This window comes from Sus scrofa, chromosome 14, assembly GCF_000003025.6.
Source record: "Sus scrofa isolate TJ Tabasco breed Duroc chromosome 14, Sscrofa11.1, whole genome shotgun sequence".
In the NCBI taxonomy this organism is placed as follows: Eukaryota; Metazoa; Chordata; class Mammalia; order Artiodactyla; family Suidae; genus Sus; species Sus scrofa.
Genome location: NC_010456.5, coordinates 137,256,408 through 137,278,893, shown reverse-complemented (window position 1 = coordinate 137,278,893; position 22,486 = coordinate 137,256,408). Strand labels below are relative to the sequence as shown.

Here is a 22,486-nt window from a genome sequence, read left to right as displayed (position 1 = left end):
TGTAAGAAGGGGGACATCAGCTTCCTGTGTTTGATTTTCGTTCTGAGAAGAAGAGGTGACGTCTAACTTTCCACTGTCCTCTTAAAAAATCGGGTTCACGGCTGCTGAGGACCCTCTAGCAGGATTCTCGTCTCCCGGGAACTCTGGGGAGCCGCCTGCGGCTGGCACTCTGTCCTTTCCTTTGTTGTGTGTCGGGACTGGCCTGGTTGTTTGCAGGTAGGAGCTGCGTGTTCACCGCTTTTCCGCTATGTTCCTGTCACAGGGCTGACGGAAATGTTTAAGACGCCAGCGAAAGAGAAGCCACACAGGATGAGCACGTGTGCCTCCACTTTTTCAAATCCAGAGGATCTACTTGGGAAAAAGCTTCTGGGACCTCATCCAGGAGAAAAACCTCTGCTGTGCACTCCAGAAATTGGGGGTTGGTTTCCCTCCCCCCCGCCGCCCCCCGGCACTTCGATGTTTTCAGTAGGAACCGTAGATGGTATTCTTTTTTATGTCTTTTGTGGCTGCCCCATGGGCCATAGAGTTCCCAGGCCAGGGATCAGATCCCAAACTGCAGCTGCGGCAACGCCGGATTCGTAACCCACTGCACTGGGCCGGGGATCGAACCTGTGTCCCAGTGCTCCCCAGACACCGCTAAAGCGGAGCCTCCGATGGTATTTTTTCGTTTCACAGCAGCTGTTGTGTTCCTTCTCTACGACACACACTCCTGATCAAGTACCAGGTCCAGCTTCTCTGTCCTGTTTTTTTTAGAGAACTTCTTAGCAGCAGACGAACTAACCCTGCCTTTCCCAGACTTGCTTAAAAGAGCATCCTTGTTTAATAACCGTAAACCACCTGCATACACTCGGCCTTCTTCATTTAGTCCAAGTACAGAGGCTGATAAGCAGGAAAGCATAAGGGCCTCTCCTCACAACGGCACGTAAATTAGTCAAACACAAGAGTGCTGTTGGTTCCCCACGAAAAGAGCAGCAGGTGAGCCCCGGGCAGATTCTCCTGTCTCTGGGTGGGCACCTGCCACCTGCCGCAGGATGAGCGTGAGATGGGGGGGCTTCTCTCTCACTGATGCTGGGCCCCAGGTTCCTGTCGTAGACGAACAGCGTGCCACACTCAAGATGCTTCCTGTCCCTAGAAAATAGACCTTTTTTGTGTGTCACATGGACCCTACGTGTATAGACACGGTCTGTGTTATTGCCTTGACAGCCCAGCAGATGAAATAGCTGTTTGTTTCTCATGTTTAACAACAACAAAAAAGTCTGTGTTCATCTCACTGAGACCTGGGCGGGAGCCTTCACGGGGTGCCTTCTTAAGGATCTTTCTTTATCTCCTCCCCATAGATCCTTAGCACCAAAGCATGACCCCACTGCACAGCCAATAACAGTATAAGCGTGTGTGGTTCCCACGCCAGCAGATTTATGGCCAATAAGCAGCCGCATATCCCTAGGGGCTGGGAGGCTGAATCACTGGCTCTTAATACCTCCTGAGGACAAAATACCAAACTGACACAGCACAGTGAGCAGAGTATTTGCAGCCTGTGTGTTTTAATTTCTTGTAGGAGGGGACGTGTCCCTCGGGCCGGAGGATTCGCCAAAAGAGCCGGCAGATAGAAGCTCCGAAAGCCCAGTCCTGAGACGCCCGCCTATTAGAATGAATGAAAGTATTGCCAAAACTCCTAGGAGTGTCTCTAAAACAAAAGGTGCCGAGATGAAATCTCCGGGGTCCGAGGCAGAGCTGCCAAAGGCAGCATCCAGTGCAAACAGGCCTAGAAGGTCCTCGGAGCTCAGGGGTCCACAGACGCCGGGTCCTGAGAGACAGGCCGCAGGCTCAAGACCCCACACTGTCCAGGACGCCCTGGGAAGACGCCTGGGGAACACGCCGCTGGCCAAGCCCGAGCTGGAGGGAGAGAGGAGGGACAGTGAAAGGCCTTTTGAATCGGGGAAGGAGAACGTCGAATCCAAAGAAAGTTCTGCCAAGACGCCAGCTGGGAGGAGATCCGGAGCCGCTTCCGAGGTCAAGTGTGAACCAAGTGTGGACCTGATCCCCGTGGAGGCCCTGCCCGAGCCAGAGCCCCCGGGGGCGGCGCAGGTGGACCGGCCAGGACTCTGGCAGACGCCAGCCCGGGCCAAGGAAGCAGCGGATGCCGAGAACAGAGCCGCAGGCACGCGCTGCAAACCGCCTGGAGCGGAAAGAGCTGGGACCACCTCCAGGAGGAGCGCACAGCTGAAGACCCCCTCCCGGAAAGGGGACCCCGAGGGTCCCTCGGTCCCCGGGAAGCCCACAGAGACACCGGGGGCCACCACGCCTGTGCGCAGAGCCCCTGGGGATGGTAAAAGCATCAAGCTGTTTAGGGAAACTCCAGAGCAGAAACGGATCCCTGCAGAAGGAGGAACTGGAAGCAAGAGGCGGCCAAGGATGCCCGAGGAGAAGACCCGACCCCTGGAAGACCTGGCTGGCCTCAGAGAGCTCTTCCAGACCCCACAGCATGCCAAGGACCCCACGGCTGAAGCCAAAACCCCGGGAATGCGCTGCCAGCCTCCACGAGCAGCACCCGTCTTCAGCTTAGACAGCATAACCGGGCCACTCAAGACACCTCCCCAGAGAGCAGACACGGGGGACTGTCTCTCAGCCCTCAGGCAGCCCCGGCAAACGCCAGGAGGAGCGGGGCTCTCCTACAGGAACCCAGAGGGTGGGGACAGAGGCACTGCAGGGTCGCAGGAAGCTCCAGAACAGAGTCTGGACTCTGCAGAACGTGTGACTGGAAGCAAGAGGCGGCCAAGGACGCCCAAGGAGAAGACCCGACCCCTGGAAGACCTGGCTGGCCTCAGAGAGCTCTTCCAGACCCCACAGCACGCCAAGGACCCCGGGACTGACAACAAAACCCCCAAAACACACTGTCAGTCTCCACAACCAGAACCAGTGAACACACCAAGTAGGAAGGGACGGCTCAAGACCCCTTCCCAGAAAGGGGACACAGACGCGGAGCTCTCAGTGCCCAGGACACCCCGACAAACACCAGGAGGAGCAAAGCTCTTAGAGAGAGAACCAGAGAGTGGGGACAGAGGCGCTGCAGCATCTCGGGAAGCTCCGGAACAGAAACTGGACGCTGCTGAACGTGGAACAGGAGTTCAGAGGCGGCCAAGGACGCCCAGGGAAAAGGCACAGTCTCTGGAAGACCTGGCTGGCTTCCAAGAGCTCTTCCAGACTCCACTTCACACCAAGGAACCCATGGCCATTGTCAAAACACCCCAAGTTTCCCACATTTCTCCACAACCAGAGGCCACTGCCACACCAACCAATAGGAAGAGACAGCTCAGGACGCCTCTGGGGAAGGTGGTCGTAGGGGCTGGGGGCTCGGCTCCCGGGAAAACCACACGAGCCCTGGGGGAGACCCCACACACGCACAGCGAGCCAGGAGGTGGTGGTGAGAGCATCAGGTTATTTCAGGAAACTCCAGAGCAGAAACTGGACGCTGCAGAAAATGCAGGTGGAAGCAGGAGGCGGCCAAGGACGCCCAGGGAAAGGGCACAGTCTCTGGAAGACCTGGCTGGCTTCCAAGAGCTCTTCCAGACCCCACATCACGCCAAGGACCCAGTGACCAGTGACAAAACCCCCACAACAGAACCAGTCAACACACCAGCAAGTGGGAAGAGAGGGCTCAGAACCCCTCCCCAGAAGGTGGGCACAGATGCTGAGCTCTCAGCACCCAGGAAGCCCAGACAGACACCAGAGGAAGCCGGGCACTCAGACAGAGGACCAGCAGCTGAGGAGGAAGACAAAGCATTTAAGGAAAGGCTAAAGCAGAAACTGGACTCAGCAGAAAATGTAGCCGGAGAACAGAAGAGACCAAGGAGAACACTCAGGGAGAAAGTCCCACCCCTGGAAGACCTGGCTGGCTTTCAGGAGCTCTTCCAAACCCCACGTCGTGCCAAGGACCCCGTGGCTGAGGACGGGACCCCAGAAATGCCCTGCCATGCTTCACAAGCAGCAGCACCTGTTACATCCACCAGCAAGACCCAAACATCCAAGACACCTTCTCAGAAGGCAGACACGCGGGGCGGTCTCTCAGCGCTGAGGAAGCCTCGACAGACACCAGGAGGAACAGGGCTCTCGGACAGACGACCAGGTGGGGACGGAGGCGCTGCAGCATCTCAGGAAGCTCCGGAACAGAAACTGGACGCTGCTGAACGTGGAACAGTTCAGAGGTGGCCAAGGACGCCCAGGGGAAAGGCACAGTCTCTAGAAGACCTGGCTGGCTTCCAAGAGCTCTTCCAGACTCCACTTCACACCAAGGAACCCATGGCCATTGTCAAAACACCCCAAGTTTCCCACATTTCTCTACAACCAGAGGCCACTGTCACACCAACCAATAGGAAGAGACAGCTCAGGACGCCTCTGGGGAAGGTGGTCGTAGAGGCTGGGGGCTCGGCTCCCGGGAAAACCACACGAGCCCTGGGGGAGACCCCACACACGCACAGCGAGCCAGGAGGTGGTGGTGAGAGCATCAGGTTATTTCAGGAAACTCCAGAGCAGAAACTGGATGCTGCAGAAAATGCAGGTGGAAGCAAGAGGCGGCCAAGGACGCCCAGGGAAAGGGCACAGTCTCTGGAAGACCTGGCTGGCTTCCAAGAGCTCTTCCAGACCCCACATCACGCCAAGGACCCAGTGACCAGTGACAAAACCCCCAAAACTGAACCAGTCAACACACCAGCAAGTGGAAAGAGAGGGCTCAGAACCCCTCCCCAGAAGGTGGAGGTGCCGGAGGGTGTCTCAGGCCTCAGGCAGCTTCGGCAAACACCAGGAGACACTGTGAGCTCAAAGGGTGGGGACAGAGGCACTGCAGGGTCACAGGAAGCTCCAGAACAGAGTCTGGACTTCGTAGAACACATAACAGGAATTAAGAGGCGGCCAAGGACGCCCAAGGAGAAGACCCGACCCCTGGAAGACCTGGCTGGCCTCAGAGAGCTCTTCCAGACCCCACAGCACGCCAAGGACCCCGGGACTGACAACAAAACCCCCAAAACACACTGTCAGTCTCCACAACCAGAACCAGTGAACACACCAAGTAGGAAGGGACGGCTCAAGACCCCTTCCCAGAAGGGGGACACAGATGCAGAGCTCTCAGTGCCCAGGACACCCCGACAAACACCAGGAGGGGCAAAGCTCTTAGAGAGAGAACCAGAGAGTGGGGACAGAGGCGCTGCAGCATCTCGGGAAGCTCCGGAACAGAAACTGGACGCTGCTGAACGTAGAACAGGAGTACAGAGGCGGCCAAGGACGCCCAGGGAAAAGACACAGTCTCTGGAAGACCTGGCTGGCTTCCAAGAGCTCTTCCAGACCCCACTTCACACCAAGGAACCCATGGCCATTGTCAAAACACCCCAAGTTTCCCACATTTCTCCACAACCAGAGGCCACTGTCACACCAACCAATAGGAAGAGACAGCTCAGGACGCCTCTGGGGAAGGTGGTCGTAGGGGCTGGGGGCTCGGCTCCCGGGAAACCCACACGAGCCCTGGGGGAGACCCCACACACGCACAGCGAGCCAGGAGGTGGTGGTGAGAGCATCAGATTATTTCAGGAAACTCCAGAGCAGAAACTGGATGCTGCAGAAAATGCAGGTGGAAGCAAGAGGTGGCCAAGGACGCCCAGGGAAAGGGCACAGTCTCTGGAAGACCTGGCTGGCTTCCAAGAGCTCTTCCAGACCCCACATCACGCCAAGGACCCAGTGACCGGTGACAAAACCCCCACAACAGAACCAGTCAACACACCAGCAAGTGGAAAGAGAGGGCTCAGAACCCCTCCCCAGAAGGTGGGCACAGATGCTGAGCTCTCAGCACCCAGGAAGCCCAGACAGACACCAGAGGAAGCCGGGCACTCAGACAGAGGACCAGCAGCTGAGGAGGAAGACAAAGCATTTAAGAAAAGGCTAAAGCAGAAACTGGACTCAGCAGAAAATGTAGCCGGAGAACAGAAGAGACCAAGGAGAACACTCAGGGAGAAAGTCCCACCCCTGGAAGACCTGGCTGGCTTCCAGGAGCTCTTCCAAACCCCACATCGTGCCAAGGACCCCGTGGCTGATGACATACCCACCAAAATGCCCTGTACATCTCCACCAGCAGAACCAGTTACCAGGCGGACAACCAGACAGAGACGGCTCCGGTCACCACCAGGGGAAGTGGACGCTGAAGGGCCGTCAGCGCCCAGGAAGCCCACTCGGGCAGCGAGGGAAACCAGACCCACAGGGTCAGAACCAGCAGCTGATGAGAAAGACATCGCAGTGTTTAAGGAAACTTCGGGGCCGAACCTGGACTCAGCGGATGAGGTTGTTGGTACCAAGAGTCGGCTGAGATCACGTAAGGAAAAGGCCCAGCCACCGGGAGCCCCGGGAAGTGTAAAGGAGCCCTTCCCAAGGCCAGACCAGGCCAAGGAAGAGGTGGGTGATGTTAAAATCACTGCAGTGCCCTGCCCACCTCCACCCGCTGGACCGGCCAGCAGGCCCACCAGACAGAGACGGCTCCGGTCACCACCAGGGGAAGTGGACGCAGAAGGGCCGTCAGCGCCCAGGAGGCCCACCCGGGCAGCGAGGGAAACCAGACCCACAGGGTCAGAACCGGCAGCTGATGAGAAAGACATCGCAGTGTCTAAAAGAACCTCCGGGAAGGAATTCAACCCTGCCGAAAGTGTAAGTGGCGTCAAGAGTCGGCTGAGAACATCTAAAGAAAAGACCCAGCCCGTGGAAGATGAGCCCAGTCTCAGAGAACCCTTCCCAAAGCCGGACCAGGCCACGGAAGAGGCGGGTGAGGTTAAAATCGCTGCAGCGCCCTGCCCACCTCTACCCACGGGACCAGCCAGCAGGCCCACCAGACAGAGACGGCTCAGGTCACCACCAGGGGAAGTGAACGCAGAAGGGCCGTCAGCACCCAGGAAGCCCACCCGGGCAGCGAGGGAAACCAGACCCACAGGGTCAGAACCAGCAGCTGATGAGAAAGACATCGCAGTGTTTAAGGAAACTTTGGGGCCGAACCTGGACTCAGCGGATGAGGTTGTTGGCACCAGGAGTCGGCTGAGATCACGTAAGGGAAAGGCCCAGCCGCCGGGAGGCCCGGGCAGTGTAAAGGAGCCCTTCCCAAGGCCAGACCAGGCCAAGGAAGAGGTGAGTGATGTTAAAATCACTGCAGCGCCCTGCCCACCTCCACCTGCGGGACCGGCCAGCAGGCTCACCAGACAGAAACGGCTCAGGTCACCACCACGGGACGTGGATTCAGAAGGGCCATCAGCGCCCAGGAGGCCCACCCGGGCAGCGAGGGAAACCAGAACCACAGGGTCAGAACTGGCAGCTGATGAGAAAGACATCGCAGTGTCTAAAAGAACCTCCGGGAAGGAACTCAACCCTGCTGAAAGTGTAAGTGGCGTCAAGAGTCGGCTGAGAACATCTAAAGAAAAGACCCAGCCCGTGGAAGACGAGCCCAGTCTCCCAAAGCCAGACCAGGCCACGGAAGAGGCGGGTGAGGTTAAAATCGCTGCAGCGCCCTGCCCACCTCCACCCGCGGGACCGGCCAGCAGGCCCACCAGACAGAGACGGCTCCGGTCACCACCAGGGGAAGTGGACGCAGAAGGGCCGTCAGCGCCCAGGAAGCCCACCCGGGCAGCGAGGGAAACCAGACCCACAGGGTCAGAACCGGCAGCTGATGAGAAAGACATCGCAGTGTTTAAGGAAACTTCGGGGCCGAACCTGGACTCAGCAGATGAGGTTGTCGGTACCAAGAGTCGGCTGAGATCACATAAGGAAAAGGCCCAGCCGCCAGGAGGCCTGGGCAGTGTAAAGGAGCCCTTCCCAAGGCCAGAGCAGGCCAAGGGACTGGGAAATGATGCTGCCCACGTTAAGACAGCCCTGAGGCCAACAGCAGGCAGAAGACGGCCTGCAGAAACATCCCGAAGTGACCTCAGGGCCTCTAAAGTCAGATCCACGGAAGACCCTGGGGGCACATCACCGAGTGAAAGCCACGCATCCCCCCAGAGGGAGCAGGGAGAGGCCGGCCGGGCCTCAGGGAGGAAGAGGCTGCGCCCCGAGACGGCCGTGCAGGAGCCCGGGGACGAGAAGCCACTGCAGAAGAGGCAGAGGGCGGCCCCCAGGGAGAGAGGGGACCTGCCCGACCCCCTGGGCATGAAGCAGAAAAGCCTGAGAGTGGCGGTCCAGAGGACTGAGCCCGTGGGAAAGCTGCCCGAGGGTGACTTGAAAACGGACGCTGCTGGACCAGGAGATGCCGCAGGCGCTCCAGACAAGGTGACGGGCGGGGTGAGGAGGGACCGGGGCTCGGGCGGAGGCTCTCCCTTGGGCATAATGTTTGGTATAACCTGTGTGTAACCCAAGTGGACATGTGGCTGCCCTTTCCCGGGGGTCTGCGTTCAACACGGTAACTGCAGACCACCAGGAAGCATCCACTGGGGGAGTTCCCATTATGGCTCAGTGGGTTAAGACCCCGACTAGTATCCATGAGGATGTGGGTTCGATCCCTGGCCTCGCTCAGTGGGTTAAGGATCCAGCATTGCTGTGAGCTGCGGTGCAGTTTTCAGACACAGCTGGGATCCCGCATTGCTGTGGCCGTGGTGTAGGCCGGCAGCTGCAGCTCCGATTCCACCCCAAGCCTGGGAAACTCCATATGCTGCGGTTGCGGCCCTAAAAAGCAATTAAAAAGGAAAAGAAAAGAAAAGAAAGCATCCACTGGGGATTGGCAGAGAGAATAGGCTAATTGGGGGAAATAACTGGTCAAATTGATGATCGTACATTTTGCCGAAACTTCTTGGGAGGTGCCTGAGTTAAGTTCATCTTCAAACACGTGGGGCTTTGTGCCGTGAAAAAGCGGGTGCCCTAGTGGTGCTGTGGTTCTAGACACAGAACCCGGGGTGCTGGGGGAAAGGGGTGTGTGTGGCAGTGTTTAGACAGAACAACGTCCACGGGCTGAGCGTGTCCTGGGGACCCCATCACTGGCTGGGTTCTTAGGTGGCGAAGCTTGTCAGTTGCAGAAATTGAGGTTTTCCTGTCCTGCTCTAGCAAAGGGTTAAAGGCTCCTTTAAAAGGATTAGGAATTAGGAATCCTTAAAGGATTAGAGATTCGTTTACTGCCTGAAAGGGGGGGGGGGCATTTTCATGCTTATTGTAATCAGAGTGACATCTCTGACATTCAGACATGACGATTCGAGTTTATCCTGAATCCCTTTCTCATGGTTTATTGGTGGAAATGCCAACTGTTCCATAGGATCAGAGCGACAGGCACAGCCCTTCCTCTGCAATTACTGGCATCCTAGCAACTCCATCAGTGTAAGATGTTCCCATGAAGCCCCCTTTGAGTTCACCCTCGAATGTTCTTCTGCATGTGGAGTTTTGAGATTTGCGTTCCTCATCATTGGGGATGTCTTGATTTTTTTAGGGAATGTCCCTGCATCCTAGGCGCCCGAATAAAACCGATTTAGAAGAGCAGAGACCTGAGTGTCTTCCGTCTGCAGAAAAGATGAGAAGAACGAGGCATGAAAAGAAGTCTGTGAAGACCTCCGGAGAGAGGGCGCTGCGAGGCCGGGAGGATGGAGCCGAAAATCCCACCTCGGGGGGCAAAGTTCAAGAGCGTCAGGTGCGCTCGAGATCCGGGGGGCAGAATAAGACACTTTCGCCTGATGCAGCCGAGCGGAAAGCGAGGGAGAAACGGGCAGAAATCCGCCTGCAGGATCAGGAAGAGAAAGAAGCCACGGAACATTCGGGCCTTGCCACGGGCTTGAGATCAAGAAAGACAACAGTCCGCCCTAGAGGGAACCCATCGGAGCGTGACTCCGAGCCGAGGGTAACTCCATGTGCCAAGAGAGGTGCCCACAGTCTTCAAAAGGCAAGTGATTTCCTGTTCCTCTTGTTTGATGAGCGGGGATATTTCCATACAACGTTGGCCCCGGGTGGCAAAAGCAAATGCAGCTCATGCGACCAAATAGCCCGCAGCCAGCTTCCGGTTGGCCTCCTCTAATGAGCACGACTCTAAGCCAATGGATTTCTGCCTTCGCGGCTTAGTCGGGTTTCTGTGTCTTGGGAATCCCGCTTAAAATAAAAATCCCACTTCCGATGGTAAATTCACTCAGGAAAGTCACCCTCCAGGGAGAACCGGCGGTTTAGCCCATTAGAACTCTGGCTGCTTCCTGCGGGTCCTGTACGAGGATTCCAGCTAGAGGGCTCCGTCTCCGGTTAGAGGCTGAGCAGACCTGACCCAAAGGGAGCTGTTTGGGTTTCAAAGGCATCCCTCTGGGAATCGGGGATGCAGAGCCCCTGGGGTGTCCGCAGGAGCTCCCGTTCAGGAATTAGGAGTCCCCTTTCAGGAGGCAGCCTCGCGTCCTCCCTTCCCCACACGGCATTTTATCCAAGTCAGTGGGTGGTTGGCATCCCTGGTGCCACCGCAGGTTCAGCATCACGTGTGGCGACGGCCATTGAGCAAATGCGGGGGCGGGGGGGGGCCAGGATTAAACGCAGTCTGATTATCTGGATAAGACCTGATTCGCTTGTCCCAAAGGATCCCCACAGAGTCCCCTTTGCTATGGGGCGTGTGCCTTCCTGGCAGGCAGCTCCCGACTCTGCACACGCCGGGCCTGGGGTTACCAACATTGTTCTTTAAAATGACTTAAAAGTTACATTTTGCTCCCAAACAGGAAGATGACAACGTGTCCGTCAGGAAAATAAGAACCAGGAGTCAGAAGTCGTCGGGGCGGTGAAGATGATGCAGCTGAAGTTTAAGGGGGGGGTGGGGGAGTAATCAATTCAGTGTAGTGATAAACTCTAGTACCATATTTGCTGTAAATTTTAAAGTGAATTCTGTAAATAAGGCTCTGGGGTCCTCAGGGAACAAAGCTTAGCATTTTCTGGCTCTAAAGAGTTTTTCGAAAACCTCATGTGCAGATGACGAAGCGGACTGCCGGGTCTCACAAAGTGATAAAACTTTAAACCTGGGGTGGGGTGGGGTGGGGTGGGGTGGGGAGGGTGGGGTTTTGCTACGGTGTGGCCTTCACCTTGGCAAAGTGAAGCCCCGAGGTTTGTGACTCCCTCGGTCGGTCCCCGGTGGCCGTGGGCTCTGGTGCTGCCACGCTGTGTCGTAAGTGCTTCTGTGTCTGCCTGCGGCCTCTACCTCTTCCGGGTACATCCGCCATCCGACCGTGAACAGGGGGCTCCTCGTGCGGCCCCAACACCAGGCAGGCACCCAGGAGGCAGTAATGGATGAGCAGAGGACAGGAAAAGGAAGTTACAGGAGGCGCCTTTACCACGGGGAGACGCGGTCAGGCCCTCGCACGGCCGCCTGCTCAGGACTCTCCTCTTCCCAGTGTCCGGATCACGAGAGGGAATAAAATGTGATCTGGAGGGTGGTTTGTGACTCTTCAGGGTGACGGTGTCACTTTAAAAATTTTTTTTTTTTTTTTTTTATGTTTTTGGCCGTGCCTGTGGCATGTGGAAGCTCCCAGGCCAGGGATCGAACCCACGCCACAGCAGTGACACCCATAGATCCTCTGACTGCTAGGCCACCAGGGAGCTCCCAAGAGGTTCCTTTACTTGAGGACTAACTAGGAAGCTTGCCTTTTTCACTTGAAGTATCTTTGTCTAAACCAGGACTGCTTTAATCTGAACCCCCTCCCTGCCCCCTGCCCCAAGTCTCAGGGCCGTTGGCCGGGGTACCCCTTGATTCTAAACTGTGGCACCGCTCTGTGCGTTCGTGTCATTCACATTTTCTGAGCCGTCGACAGATGTGCTCTCACCGGTGCCCTTCCTGACCACACCTGCTGGCCTGGCCTAGGGCTCGTCGCCTCAGCCGGGACAGCGAGCAACACCAGCCCAAACCCTCCCCCAGAGAACGGCCACCGCTGAGCCCCAGGGCGCGGGCCCTTCCCTCCATTTCGGAATTGTTTGCCCGCGAGCTCATACCTCCTTCTGGTTTTAAGCCTGGAGCCCTTCCCCTTCAGAACCGTCCACCTGCTCCTGGGCATCTCTATTCCTGCCCCCGCTTTGTCCTCCTGTTCCTCTGGTCCCCGAATCCGAAGTGAACCTGCCCTCCCTCCGGTCACTTGTGTGGGGTCCTCCCTCTCTGCGCCACTGCCTTGCCGGGCTGAGGGGAGGGTGGAGGCAGGAGAGGGTCGCTGTCCCCTGGAGTGTGATCTGTCACAGCCGTGCCCCCCTCTGTCCACGCTTGTATCCCCCGAGTCTGGTGTGGAGCCAGGTCCGCAAAATAATAAATGTTTGTTGAATGAATGCATGAATGCAGGCGTGTCTTTCTGAGTCTGTATTTGCCTTCGCTCTTTCGGCCGCCATACGACACTTTTAGACAGTGTTGCCTGAAAGCCTGAGTGACAGGGAGGAGGCTGAGGATGAAGCGGGGAGGGGCCCTCAGAGGGCAGGGGACGGTCCTGCGGGGCCGGAAAGAGGAGTGGGATTCTGGCCAGCACAAGGGGGAGTATTTTAGGAAGTGCAGCCGTCATTACAGAAGGCACATCATTTGAAGGTGTGAGTCATAAACGTGTCACTTCAGTAGATGAAACTCAAGAAAATGTAAAATAGTGGAAATTTTCTATGATTAAGTTGTTCTGCCAACACCTCAGAGTGAGTAACAAGTATGAACCTCCCATAAAGGAAAGTTTCAATTTAGCTGTGTGCCTGGGGAATGGAAGATATGGATTAATTAAAAAGCCCCTTTGGGGTTCAATTCTAACCAAAACTCTCACTAAGATATATCAGCATATTTTCGCACCTTCGTAAGTACAGTAATTCAAGAGCATAAGGAAGGGTGGTTTCATTTTATGGGGTGTAGCGGCTGGATTAGAAAGCTCATTCAAACAAGCGTTTTGAGAAAGCACATGCTCAGAGAAGGTGTATGTATATATACAAATGACTAGGTCACCCTGCCACACAGCAGAAACTGACAGAACAATGGGAATCAACTTTAACAGAAAAAATAAAAACCTAAAAACCAAAAGAAAAAAAACACATGTTCCAAAGGAGGCATCCTTCATTTGGCATTTTTGGGGAGGGAAGCATCAGACACGTATTGACCATTAATATTTGGCCTGCGTAATTGAGTGTTTGAGAACGGGGTGCAAGAAATAAATACCCACCTGCTCTGTGGTTTGGTGACTTCTCTGAGCCTCGGATCCCATGTAAACAACATCCCTCTGACAGGAAGTTCTCAGTAGCTGGAAGCTGTCTTGTTGCCTCCAAACTCTTCCATGATGTGGCTGTGCCACACGGTCTCCCTGACATTCCGGCTTCACGTCTGTACCAGCCAACTCTTGGCTCCCTTGGTTAAGGCACCCCCCCCCACACACACACACGTGTAACGCACACACACTGCTGTTTTCTCTGCCTAACACTTCCCCCGCCTCCTGCTTCTCCATTCCCTTCGACTCTGGGCTCTGCTCCAGTGAGGCTCCCTCAAGCCCCATCATGGGCTCACCCCATCCCTGGGTCCTGCCCTGGAGCCATGATGGGCTTCCGCGCAGCACCGTGGAGACCAGACTCCGTGTGTCCTCTTCCCCTGGAGGGGACTCACTGAGCCTTGTCCACGCAGGAGGGCAGGTGTATCTGACTAGAATACTCGTGCCCAGGCTCAGGCGTCATGGCATGATCTCAAACCCTGGGTATTTTTATCACAGGGAGGGTGGGGAGACAACCAAAGCCAAGCCAGCTGTGCATGGGGACCTCAGCGGGGGGGTCAGGGCTGGCTCATCAGCCTCCCGGCCCCGTTTCCACCCTCGGATGTGGCCGCAGAGCTGCTTTTTCCTCCTGGCCGCCAGGCCCACTTCAGTCCTGCAGGAACAGCCTTCATGTGGGGCAGGGACCCCACCCAGTCCTGGCTTTGCCCAGTCCATCTAGACATAAGCGGGTGGGGCCGGGGGGACCAGGGGCAGGGCGTTGATCAGGGCCGCAGAGTCAGCAAATAGCCATGTGTGTTGCCGAGTGGTGGGCCAGCCCAGTGCAACTTAGAACCTGGGAGTGAACCTGCAGGCAAGTCCCAAGAGTAGGACCTGTGGTAGGGCTGGCACCCCTGGAGACGACCCCCTCACCGGGGGCTGGCGGCAGTGGGCACCGCTGGAGCCGGGGTGGCCTCTGTCCTGCCCCTCCTGTGGCCCCTTCTCCCCCCACCTCTCCACGAACCACCTGCACCACATCCACTTCAGGGTTTCTTCTGGAAACATCCCACAGCCCCTGGGTTGCAGGGGTCAAAGGGCGGGACTCGTACTAGTTTGCTAAGGCTGCTCTAACCAAGTGCCACTAACCTGGGGTCTACACGACAGGATATTCGTGTGTCCCAGTCCTGCAGGCAGGAAGGCCACGTCAAGGGGAGCAAGGCGACTTCCTTCCGAGGCTGTGAGGACCCGGCCCTGGTGTCCATGGCCGTTGGGGGTGGGGGGTTCTGGTCTGCAGAGCCGTGTCTGCGACTCAGAGCCGCTGGTGGGTTTGGGTTCCGAGCCGAGTCTGTGACCTACACCACGGCTCACGCAATGCTGGATCCGTAACCCACTGAGTGAGGCCAGGGATCAAACTCCCATCCTCAGAGATCCTAATCGGGTTCATTACCCCTGGGCCACAACAGGAAACTCTAAGATTGGAGGATTTCAATAAAGACAGAGACGCAGGCCGGAAGTCAAAGTAAAGATTTACCTTTGCATCAGAATGTCTCGGATCTTGCGATTTGCATATACAAAGAATTCAGCAACATTCACTGGTGTTATCATCAGAGCAAGATCAAATGACAAACGGAATAAAAGAAAAAAAATGATAGCTGAAACTGGAGTACATACATATATTATAAAGATTGCACATCGATTAAACACAACTTAGTGAAACACAACAGAAGTATCAGTATCTTAAAAAATTAATAACATGGGCATGTCTCCAGATGCTGAAACAGAGGTGTCAGGCTCGTTTTAAAAAGTTTTTAAAAACACATAAAAATACCTTTTAAAACACTGGTTTGCAGTCTTCATTCACGGAGCACATGGAGAGAAAGACTTAAGTGGGTCACACAGTGACCGAGAAAGCAAGGTGATCAGAACGCTTGTCTTCCAATCGCTGTTTGGCCTTTGACCGCAGCCGCAGGCAACAGAGACAGACGTCAGAGCCAAGAGGACGCTGCCGGCACCCCTGCCTTATGTATAAAGCGCTTTCTTTGACTGAAGGGGAAGAAGAGTCGACTTTCCAGGCAAGACAAACGGGATTCCCGGGCTGCCCCCCCGAGGCCGTCTGAACTGGGCGCGGGGGTGGGTGGGGAGCCCGCAGCAGAGGCCGGGAGGCTGTGCTTCCTGGGCGCCCTGTGGCGGCAGGTGCTGCCCCAACAGCAGGTGGGGGTCCTGCCTCCAAGGGACAGGGAGAGTGGCTTCTGCTCGTTTTCAGAGCCACAGGGCAGATCTGCAGCAGACTCGGGGAGAGGGGCGGGGGTGGGATCGTGGCCCAGGGGCAGAACAACACGCAGAGGTGACTCTTTGCCGAGGGCTTCCCTTGGGCAGGTCGACGTTCATCCCAAGACAAGAGACCCCAGTTCGACCATGAAAGGGCCTGGGGGATTCTGACTGAAACCCCATGTGTGGATGCAAATCCAGGCCCCGTGACTCTATCAACCCTCCGTCACCTTCACCACCATCCAAGGCTGTTTCCAGGCTTCAGGGCTGAGTCTTCTCGTTTCCCCTTGAGTCAAAGAAGGGCTGTGAGCTTGGGATTTTAACAATGAAAACAAGGGGGACCGCCTGGCACAGCTTACAAAGCTCCCTCGTTTTCCTCTTGGACCCCCAAATGCGTACTCATTGTCCCCAAAGGGAGAGGGGCCCCTTCAGCTGTGTGTGTAGCCAGGCCTGAGCTGCTGGTGGCCCACAGCCCTCACTGAGTTGTGCTTTTGTTTGTTCAGCTGGCTGCCTCCTCCGGCCCTTGGACGGGGCTCAGGGGAGCTGCAGAAGCTTGATTACCTGCGGGCTGTTGTTATTAGGACATAACCCATCCAGGGTCACACGTGTGTGGACAAGAGATGGACACAGGATAAATGGGCCAATGGGAAGAAGGAGCAATCGGTTACCAGTGGAAACACCAGGTAAGGCCTTTAAATTCACATCTCTTTTAAAAAGCAGAAAGAGTACCCCCAAAATGCACATGTTAAATGCGTTCAGAAAGGTAGACCAGATGTCCTTTTTAATATTGTGCTCATCTCCCAGGCACCAAATGGCCATAGATGGGTGACTGTCATTAAATTAAACCTTTCTACATCCCCCCACCTTTTTTTGCCCCATAGGCCCATCCTGTCTGGCAGTGGGACCCTTATTATCCAGTGTCAGAGGTCTCAGTAGTAACCATTCAAAAATAAGTTAGCCTTTAGGTTAAGGAGTTCTCTTACTTTTTCTTTTATTAAATATTGAGGAAGGGGGCTTAAAAAAAACTGTATAAATCTAGATTTTAAGATTTCTTTTCTTACAAACAGTCTCAACTTTTACAAGAGCTTTTTAAAGACCAAAATGCTTCTCCGAAAGTTTCAAGCAGAATGGCTTGTGGTGGCTTTGACAGTTTCTACCAGGCGGGAGCGCCCTGCGCCCTGCACGCCAGAGCCTGGGCTCTCTGTGACCTTGCAGAGTGGGAAGTGGTTTTTTCGGCTGTGTCTCGAGGCAGAGCTCATGACCAGCACGGCAGCTGGGGCGGAAGGGGAGGGGACCGAGAGGGGACTCTCAGAGTGTCATCTGAGCCAAACACCCCGACAGATGGGCAGCAAGCCGGGCCGTGGGAGTGAAGCTCTGAGAGCTGCTGTGGCGGGACCCAAGGCCACGGGTGAACCGAACCACGGGCCTTTGCAGCTCTTCTTGTCTAGCCCAGAGGGCAGGACGCAGCCTTGAATAAATGCCTTTTTAAGCATGAATAGAGCCACTGACTACGCCAGGGTGTGTAAGACCTGGACTCAGGCTGTAAGTCTTCTTTGATCTTTAAAATGTGAAGATAAATGCGAGTTGAGACCAAGACTACAAAATTCCCTTTTTACACCGCGTCTTCCCAGTTTGCCTTAGAAAAACTGCTGCTGCTCAGGGCTGTAAAATCAGTGTCAGGAAAGTGAATTTCCCACCGATTTCTGAGTTTCTGACTGTTTTCTAATGAAGTTGTGGTTAGTATCTTGCATAAATAAGCACACTTGGCATATTAAGATTTTTAACACTTCAGAGGTGCTGAATGTGTGAAATGAAATGATAGGAATCTAATGAAAAATTAAAATGCTTAATGAGATTAGCACTAATATATATATTTATGGGGGATTATTTGACCTTAATACATTATTCCAGTCTTCAAAAGGGGTCTTCAAGATTGAATAACTTTATAGCAGGTGGCCTTTAAGGTATAACAAAATATATACAAAGAAATTAAGAAGGATATTAATGTCAACTATGAAATAAATTAACATGATTTTTACAAAATATACTGACCATTAAATTAAAAAATATTTTAAGGCAGGACTTTTCATTTGAAATTAGCATAATCAGAAAATATATCAATAAAATCCTGTACCACTTTGTAGCAGAATTCATACTGTTCCTGAAAAAGAAAACCAAAAACACAGTAAATAAAATTTTAAAATATATTTGGTTAATTTCGTTAGGAGTCACGTTAAAGGGAAGCCATAAAAAATTCCGACAGTTATTAAAATACTATATATACCCAAAGCACATCAGCTTTTTTTTTTTTTTTTTTTTTAATGAGAAGGGGAGGAGACAGCGAACCCCACTCTTTTTTTTTTTTTTTCATCTTTTTGCCTCTTCTAGGGCCTCTTCCTGCGGCCTATGGAGGTTCCCAGGCCAGGAGTCCAATTGGAGCTACAGCCACCGGCCTACGCCACAGCCACAGCCACGCGGGATCCAAGCCGCGTCTGCAACCTACACCACAGCTCACGGCAACGCCGGATCCCTAACCCACTGAGCAAGGCCAGGGATGGAACCCACAACCTCACGGTTCCTAGTCGGATTCGTTAACCACTGCACCACAACGGGAACTCGCACACATCAGCTTCTATTACTTAATTTAGTTGTTAGGCACATGACTATGTCCAAATAAAGCTGGTTTTCTACATAGAAAATGTGAATGTTTAGCTTCGACTTGGTGTATTCTGGACAGTCTGAATGAAAGATGTTTAGTTTCATATTTAAACTAAAAAAATTACTTTCTAACAGAAACAAGGACCATACTTAATTAACATCAAATTTTGTAATGTAATGACAAGCAATGAGTTAAACAAGATGGAAACATCGGTTATTTTTAAGCCTAAGTTTGCCCTGTAGAAAGGCACTGATGTATATAAGTTTTAGTAGAGTTCAAAAGAATAATGCCTTGGGAGTTCCCAGTGTGGCTCAGCGGTAATGAACCTGATTCGCATCCATGAAGACAAGGATTCAATCCCTGACCTGGATCAGTGGGTTAAAGATCTGGTGTCGAGGTGAGCTGTGGCGTAGGTCACAGACGCTGCTTGGATCCTGTGTGGCTGTGGTGTAGGCCGGCAGCTGTAGTTCCGATTCGACCCCTACCCTGGGAACTTCCATATGCCACACATGTGGCCCTAAAGAGCAAACAAACAAACAACAACAACAACAAAGGAATAATAATGCCTGGAATCTGTATAAGGCTCTTGACGTATCAGAATACTTGGACATCTTCTGACTCTTGGCTCCCCAGCAGCCCTTGAGGAGGTGACACTAGACGGGTGGTGGGCCCACGGGGGGCTGGGAGCCGGGGTGCAGGGCATCACCAATGACAGGCACCCGGAGGAAGAAATGAAAGAGACGGAGGAAGAGGCAAGCCGGGGGCTTTCTCAGGGAGCCTGCTGCGCGTCTCAGAGAACCATGTGCACAGCGGTCAGCAGGCAGGGCATGGACCCCGAAGGCTGGAGGTTGACAGAGGGCAGCGAACCTAAAAGGGCCCGGGTCCTCGCAGACCCGGTCACTTGCTGCCCGGTGGACCTGGGAGCGGGGGAGCAGGGGCAGGCCGGCTCCCAGCCCTCCCTTCTTCCTTCCCAGCGCCTCGCGTTCAGCCTCTTCTCTAAATTCCCCTCGACAGGTTTGGGGGCTGCAAGAGGCCAAATATTAGCCCGTCTGACCCTTCCGGAACCTCCATCCAGCCAGCTTGGGAAAGAGCTGGCTTTCCAGGGACAGAAAAGCCGGCGCAGAAAACTCTTGTTCTGAGACTGCAGGCAAAGTGTGGGGACCTTACGTCTCCCTTCCAGCTCCTGAGTTTCCCACTGACCACCCAGCTCTCGAAGGAGGAGGGAAGTGTCTGAGTCAGGATGCCGGGGCGGGGGCGGCGGCGGGGGGGGGGGGTGCCCTAAAGGAGGAGCCTTGGGGAAAACGACCGGGTAGAACAGCCTTTGACACTGAACTTGCTATTGCAGGACCACCCCCACATTTGGGGAGGAGGCATCTTTGCTGAAACCAGAAAGTGTGTGTTTTCATCACCGGACGAAAGCGAATGTGTGGGGGCAACTGAGCTCCCGATTCTCTAAGCCCCCCAGGCAGGGTCTGGAGATCTAGGGAGACCCCCCACCCCCGCCAAGGAAAAGAGCCCAAAGGAACTGCGGATGGAGGTTTAGACGGATCAGGACTATAAACATCAGCGTGCCTTTTCACGCGGGTACATTTGTTTCTGCTTTTGCTTTTTAGGGTCGCACCCGAGGCAGATGGAGGTTCCCAGGCTAGGGGTCGAATCGGAGCTGTAGCTGCTGGTCAACACCGCAGCCACAGCAACACAGGATCCCAGCCATGTCTGTGACCTACACCACAGCCTGGGGCAACGCCAGATCCTTAACCCACTGAGCAAGGCCAGGAATCAGAACCCGCACCCTCACAGACACGACGTTGGGTTCATTAACCCACTGAGCCACAGCGGGAACTCTGAACCCGGTACATTTTTACATGGACACGGGGACCTGGTAGAACGGTTCACTTTGACACAGCAGTTGGCATCATCTGTGCCTCGTCTAAAGGATCTTGTCATCCAGCTTGTGGTGGCTGTGTCCCCCCTCACATGACCTGCCAGCCAGAGGCCAGGAAGAAAGGGCGTCTCTACAGCTAAACTGCGCCCTGGCCGCAAGTTTTAGTTCTTCTTCTGGGAAACTTGACCTCCCCTCCTCCCCCCTGCCACATACTTAAGCGCCTTCCAGGAAACATACAGCAAATTCGGCCAAGAAAATTCTCGACTCCTCTGGAAGCGGTTTCTTACCAGGGTTTGCACCATGTGTGGCCTTTGAAGTCGTAAACTCTTCACAGCTTGGAATACATCTAAAAGGCCCTCAGCTTTGACCCGTTCCAGAATGTTGCTGAGCGCTATGAAAGTCCCGGTTCGCCCGGCTCCGGCACTGCGGGGAGAACACTCGGAATGATACCCGGGCTCGCCCGCCCCGGGGGACACCCCGCCTCCGCCGTGCCCTGCACGGCAGTACTGACGCAACTGTCACTGATCCGAGCTTGCGTGTCTTTTTTTTTTTGTTGTTTTTTAGGGCCGCACCTGCGGCATATGGAGGTTCCCAGGCTAGGGATCGAATCGGAGCTGCAGCTGCCAGCCTACACCACAGTCACAGCCACAGCAACACTGGACTAAGCCTACACCAAAGCTCACGGCAACGCCGGATCCTTAACCCACTGCGTGAGGCCAGGGATCGAACCTGCATCCTCTTGGATGCTAGTCAGATTTGTTTCCGCTGAACCATGATGGGAACTCCGGAGCTTGGATTTTTAATGATCACTTATATGTAGCTTAGCTTTGGATCAAGAGTCAGCAAACATAAACTTCCTAGAGCACATGCTCACTTACGACAGATACCTCGTGTGTGGGATCAGCCCCAGGTACAGGTTTTTACCCTGGTGGAACCATTTCCCTGCTTCGTTGGTAACTGGACCCTACAGAGGCGGGCTTGGCTGGCTTCTTCCAGGAAGCCCTCCGGGGGTGCACATGGGCTGAATCCATGGCTCCTGTTCCTGCATCTGCCTTTCTGCAGGTGGGACCCCCTGGTGGCTCATTCACCTTTGCACCTCTGGTGCTCAGCACGTGCTAAACTCAGTCTGTGTTTGCCCAGGTGGAACAAGAAGGAATTCTTTTTCCAGTTTGTTCTAGATGACATTTACAAAGGCGCCAGGGACAGAAAACCGAGGCGTGTACTCCTCCTGCTGGCCAGGCCGGAAGTGCGCCAGGCGGGTCCCAGACCAGGAAAGAGGCTCAAACCCTGGAGTGATGTTGCCAAGAGGGGGGGGGCAGGGGAGGGGAGGTGGCCAATGGCAGTCATGAAAAATGGGAGCCTCATGAGTGGACAAAGGGACAGAAGTGCAGCTTTAGAAGCAAATCAGCACCCCGAAGATTCAACACCCCAAACTCCTGCCAGGAAGAGCTTTGCAAGGTGGTCCAGGTGCCTGCCAGCAAGGGGTCCTGGCGCAGAAGGCTGGTGAGGCCCTGAATTCGGAGATTCACCCGCTGCCCTCCTCATGCTGTTTATCAAAGTCCTTGCTGGGGGTGCCCTGGTGTGTCCCTCTGCCCTCGGGCCTGACTGAGCAGCCAGATCAAGAGGCTTCAGGATGCAGTGGGGCTGAGGGCCCGGCCTGGACATCCTTGAAAGCTCTAGAAAAGCCCCATGCTGAGCTGGCCAGGCACATCAGCCAGACCCAGACGGTCTTTCAAAACAAAGACAACTCAAGTTTGGGGTTTGTCAGAGCTGTGCTTGGCGATTTTTTTTTTTTTTAAATGACTAAAGCACAAAGAAAAGTGTGCTTGAGTCATTTCCTGGCTCCTTCTCCCCACAGGGGCCTCTGCACCTATGAGCCAATGACATCTATGCACGTGAGTTACGTGCATGAGAGCAGGTGAACAGTCCGGTCCAGGGAAACTACGTGGCTGGGAGCAGTGAACTGGGTGTGGGGTCTGCGTCAGCCCCACGGGGCAGGAGGAGAAGGGGCGCCCGGCCGCCGCAGGCCCTCACCTGCAGTGCACGGTGATGGGGTGGTTGCCTGTCTGCTGCTGCTGCTTCTGCACGGCCGCAATGAGGTCGATCATGCCTTTGCCCTCGGCGGGAATCCCGATCTCCGGCCAGCCGTGGAAGTGGAACTGTCGCACCAGCCGCGTCTGCTCCTCCTGGCGGGCCAGGGGCTGCGGGGGTGGCGTGGGGGGAGAGCATCTCAGAGCTGTCCCGTTGCAGGCCCCGCCCACCTGGGAGCAGGTCACAGGCCCCCCTGCCTTCCCTCATGGGACCCTTGGCCGCCTTGCTTGAGATCACAGCAATCATCCCCTCTTTGTCTTTTTTTAATTTAGTATTTAATTATTTTGCTTTTTAGGGCTGCACCTGCAGCACATGGAAGTTCCCAGGCTGGGGGTCGAATTGGAGCTGCATCTGCGACCTACACCACAGCTCACGGCAACACCAGATCCTTAACCCACAGGGATCGAACCCGGATCTTCACAGATACTAGTTGGGTTCTTAACC

The 22,486-nt window shown here is 54.8% G+C and overlaps 2 protein-coding genes across 17 annotated transcripts in view; one reads left to right on the top strand and one right to left on the bottom strand.

Annotated features, from left to right (window-relative positions):
- MKI67 (marker of proliferation Ki-67) overlaps nucleotides 1–12,272 on the top strand; it is a 29,691-nt gene extending 17,419 nt beyond the window's left edge. For 3 of the 10 annotated variants that reach the window (XM_021073740.1, XM_021073738.1, XM_021073739.1), the window contains exons 12-15: nucleotides 263–418; nucleotides 1,556–8,295; nucleotides 9,428–9,874; nucleotides 10,680–12,272. In XM_021073740.1, coding sequence (XP_020929399.1) covers nucleotides 263–418; nucleotides 1,556–8,295; nucleotides 9,428–9,874; nucleotides 10,680–10,742 — 7,406 coding nt within the window. In that variant the 3' untranslated portion in view covers nucleotides 10,743–12,272. The remainder of the gene's footprint in view (nucleotides 1–262; nucleotides 419–1,555; nucleotides 8,296–9,427; nucleotides 9,875–10,679) is intronic. The other 7 variants (XM_021073747.1, XM_021073742.1, XM_021073743.1 and 4 more) reach the window with 7 other exon arrangements.
- The window catches only part of PTPRE (protein tyrosine phosphatase, receptor type E), a 162,797-nt gene continuing 154,959 nt past the window's right edge, over nucleotides 14,649–22,486 (bottom strand). For all 7 annotated transcript variants that reach the window (XM_021073749.1, XM_005671573.3, XM_021073748.1 and 4 more), the window contains 3 exons: nucleotides 21,986–22,152; nucleotides 20,239–20,374; nucleotides 14,649–17,568 (listed from right to left, as the gene is read on the bottom strand). In XM_021073749.1, coding sequence (XP_020929408.1) covers nucleotides 17,494–17,568; nucleotides 20,239–20,374; nucleotides 21,986–22,152 — 378 coding nt within the window. In that variant the 3' untranslated portion in view covers nucleotides 14,649–17,493. The remainder of the gene's footprint in view (nucleotides 17,569–20,238; nucleotides 20,375–21,985; nucleotides 22,153–22,486) is intronic.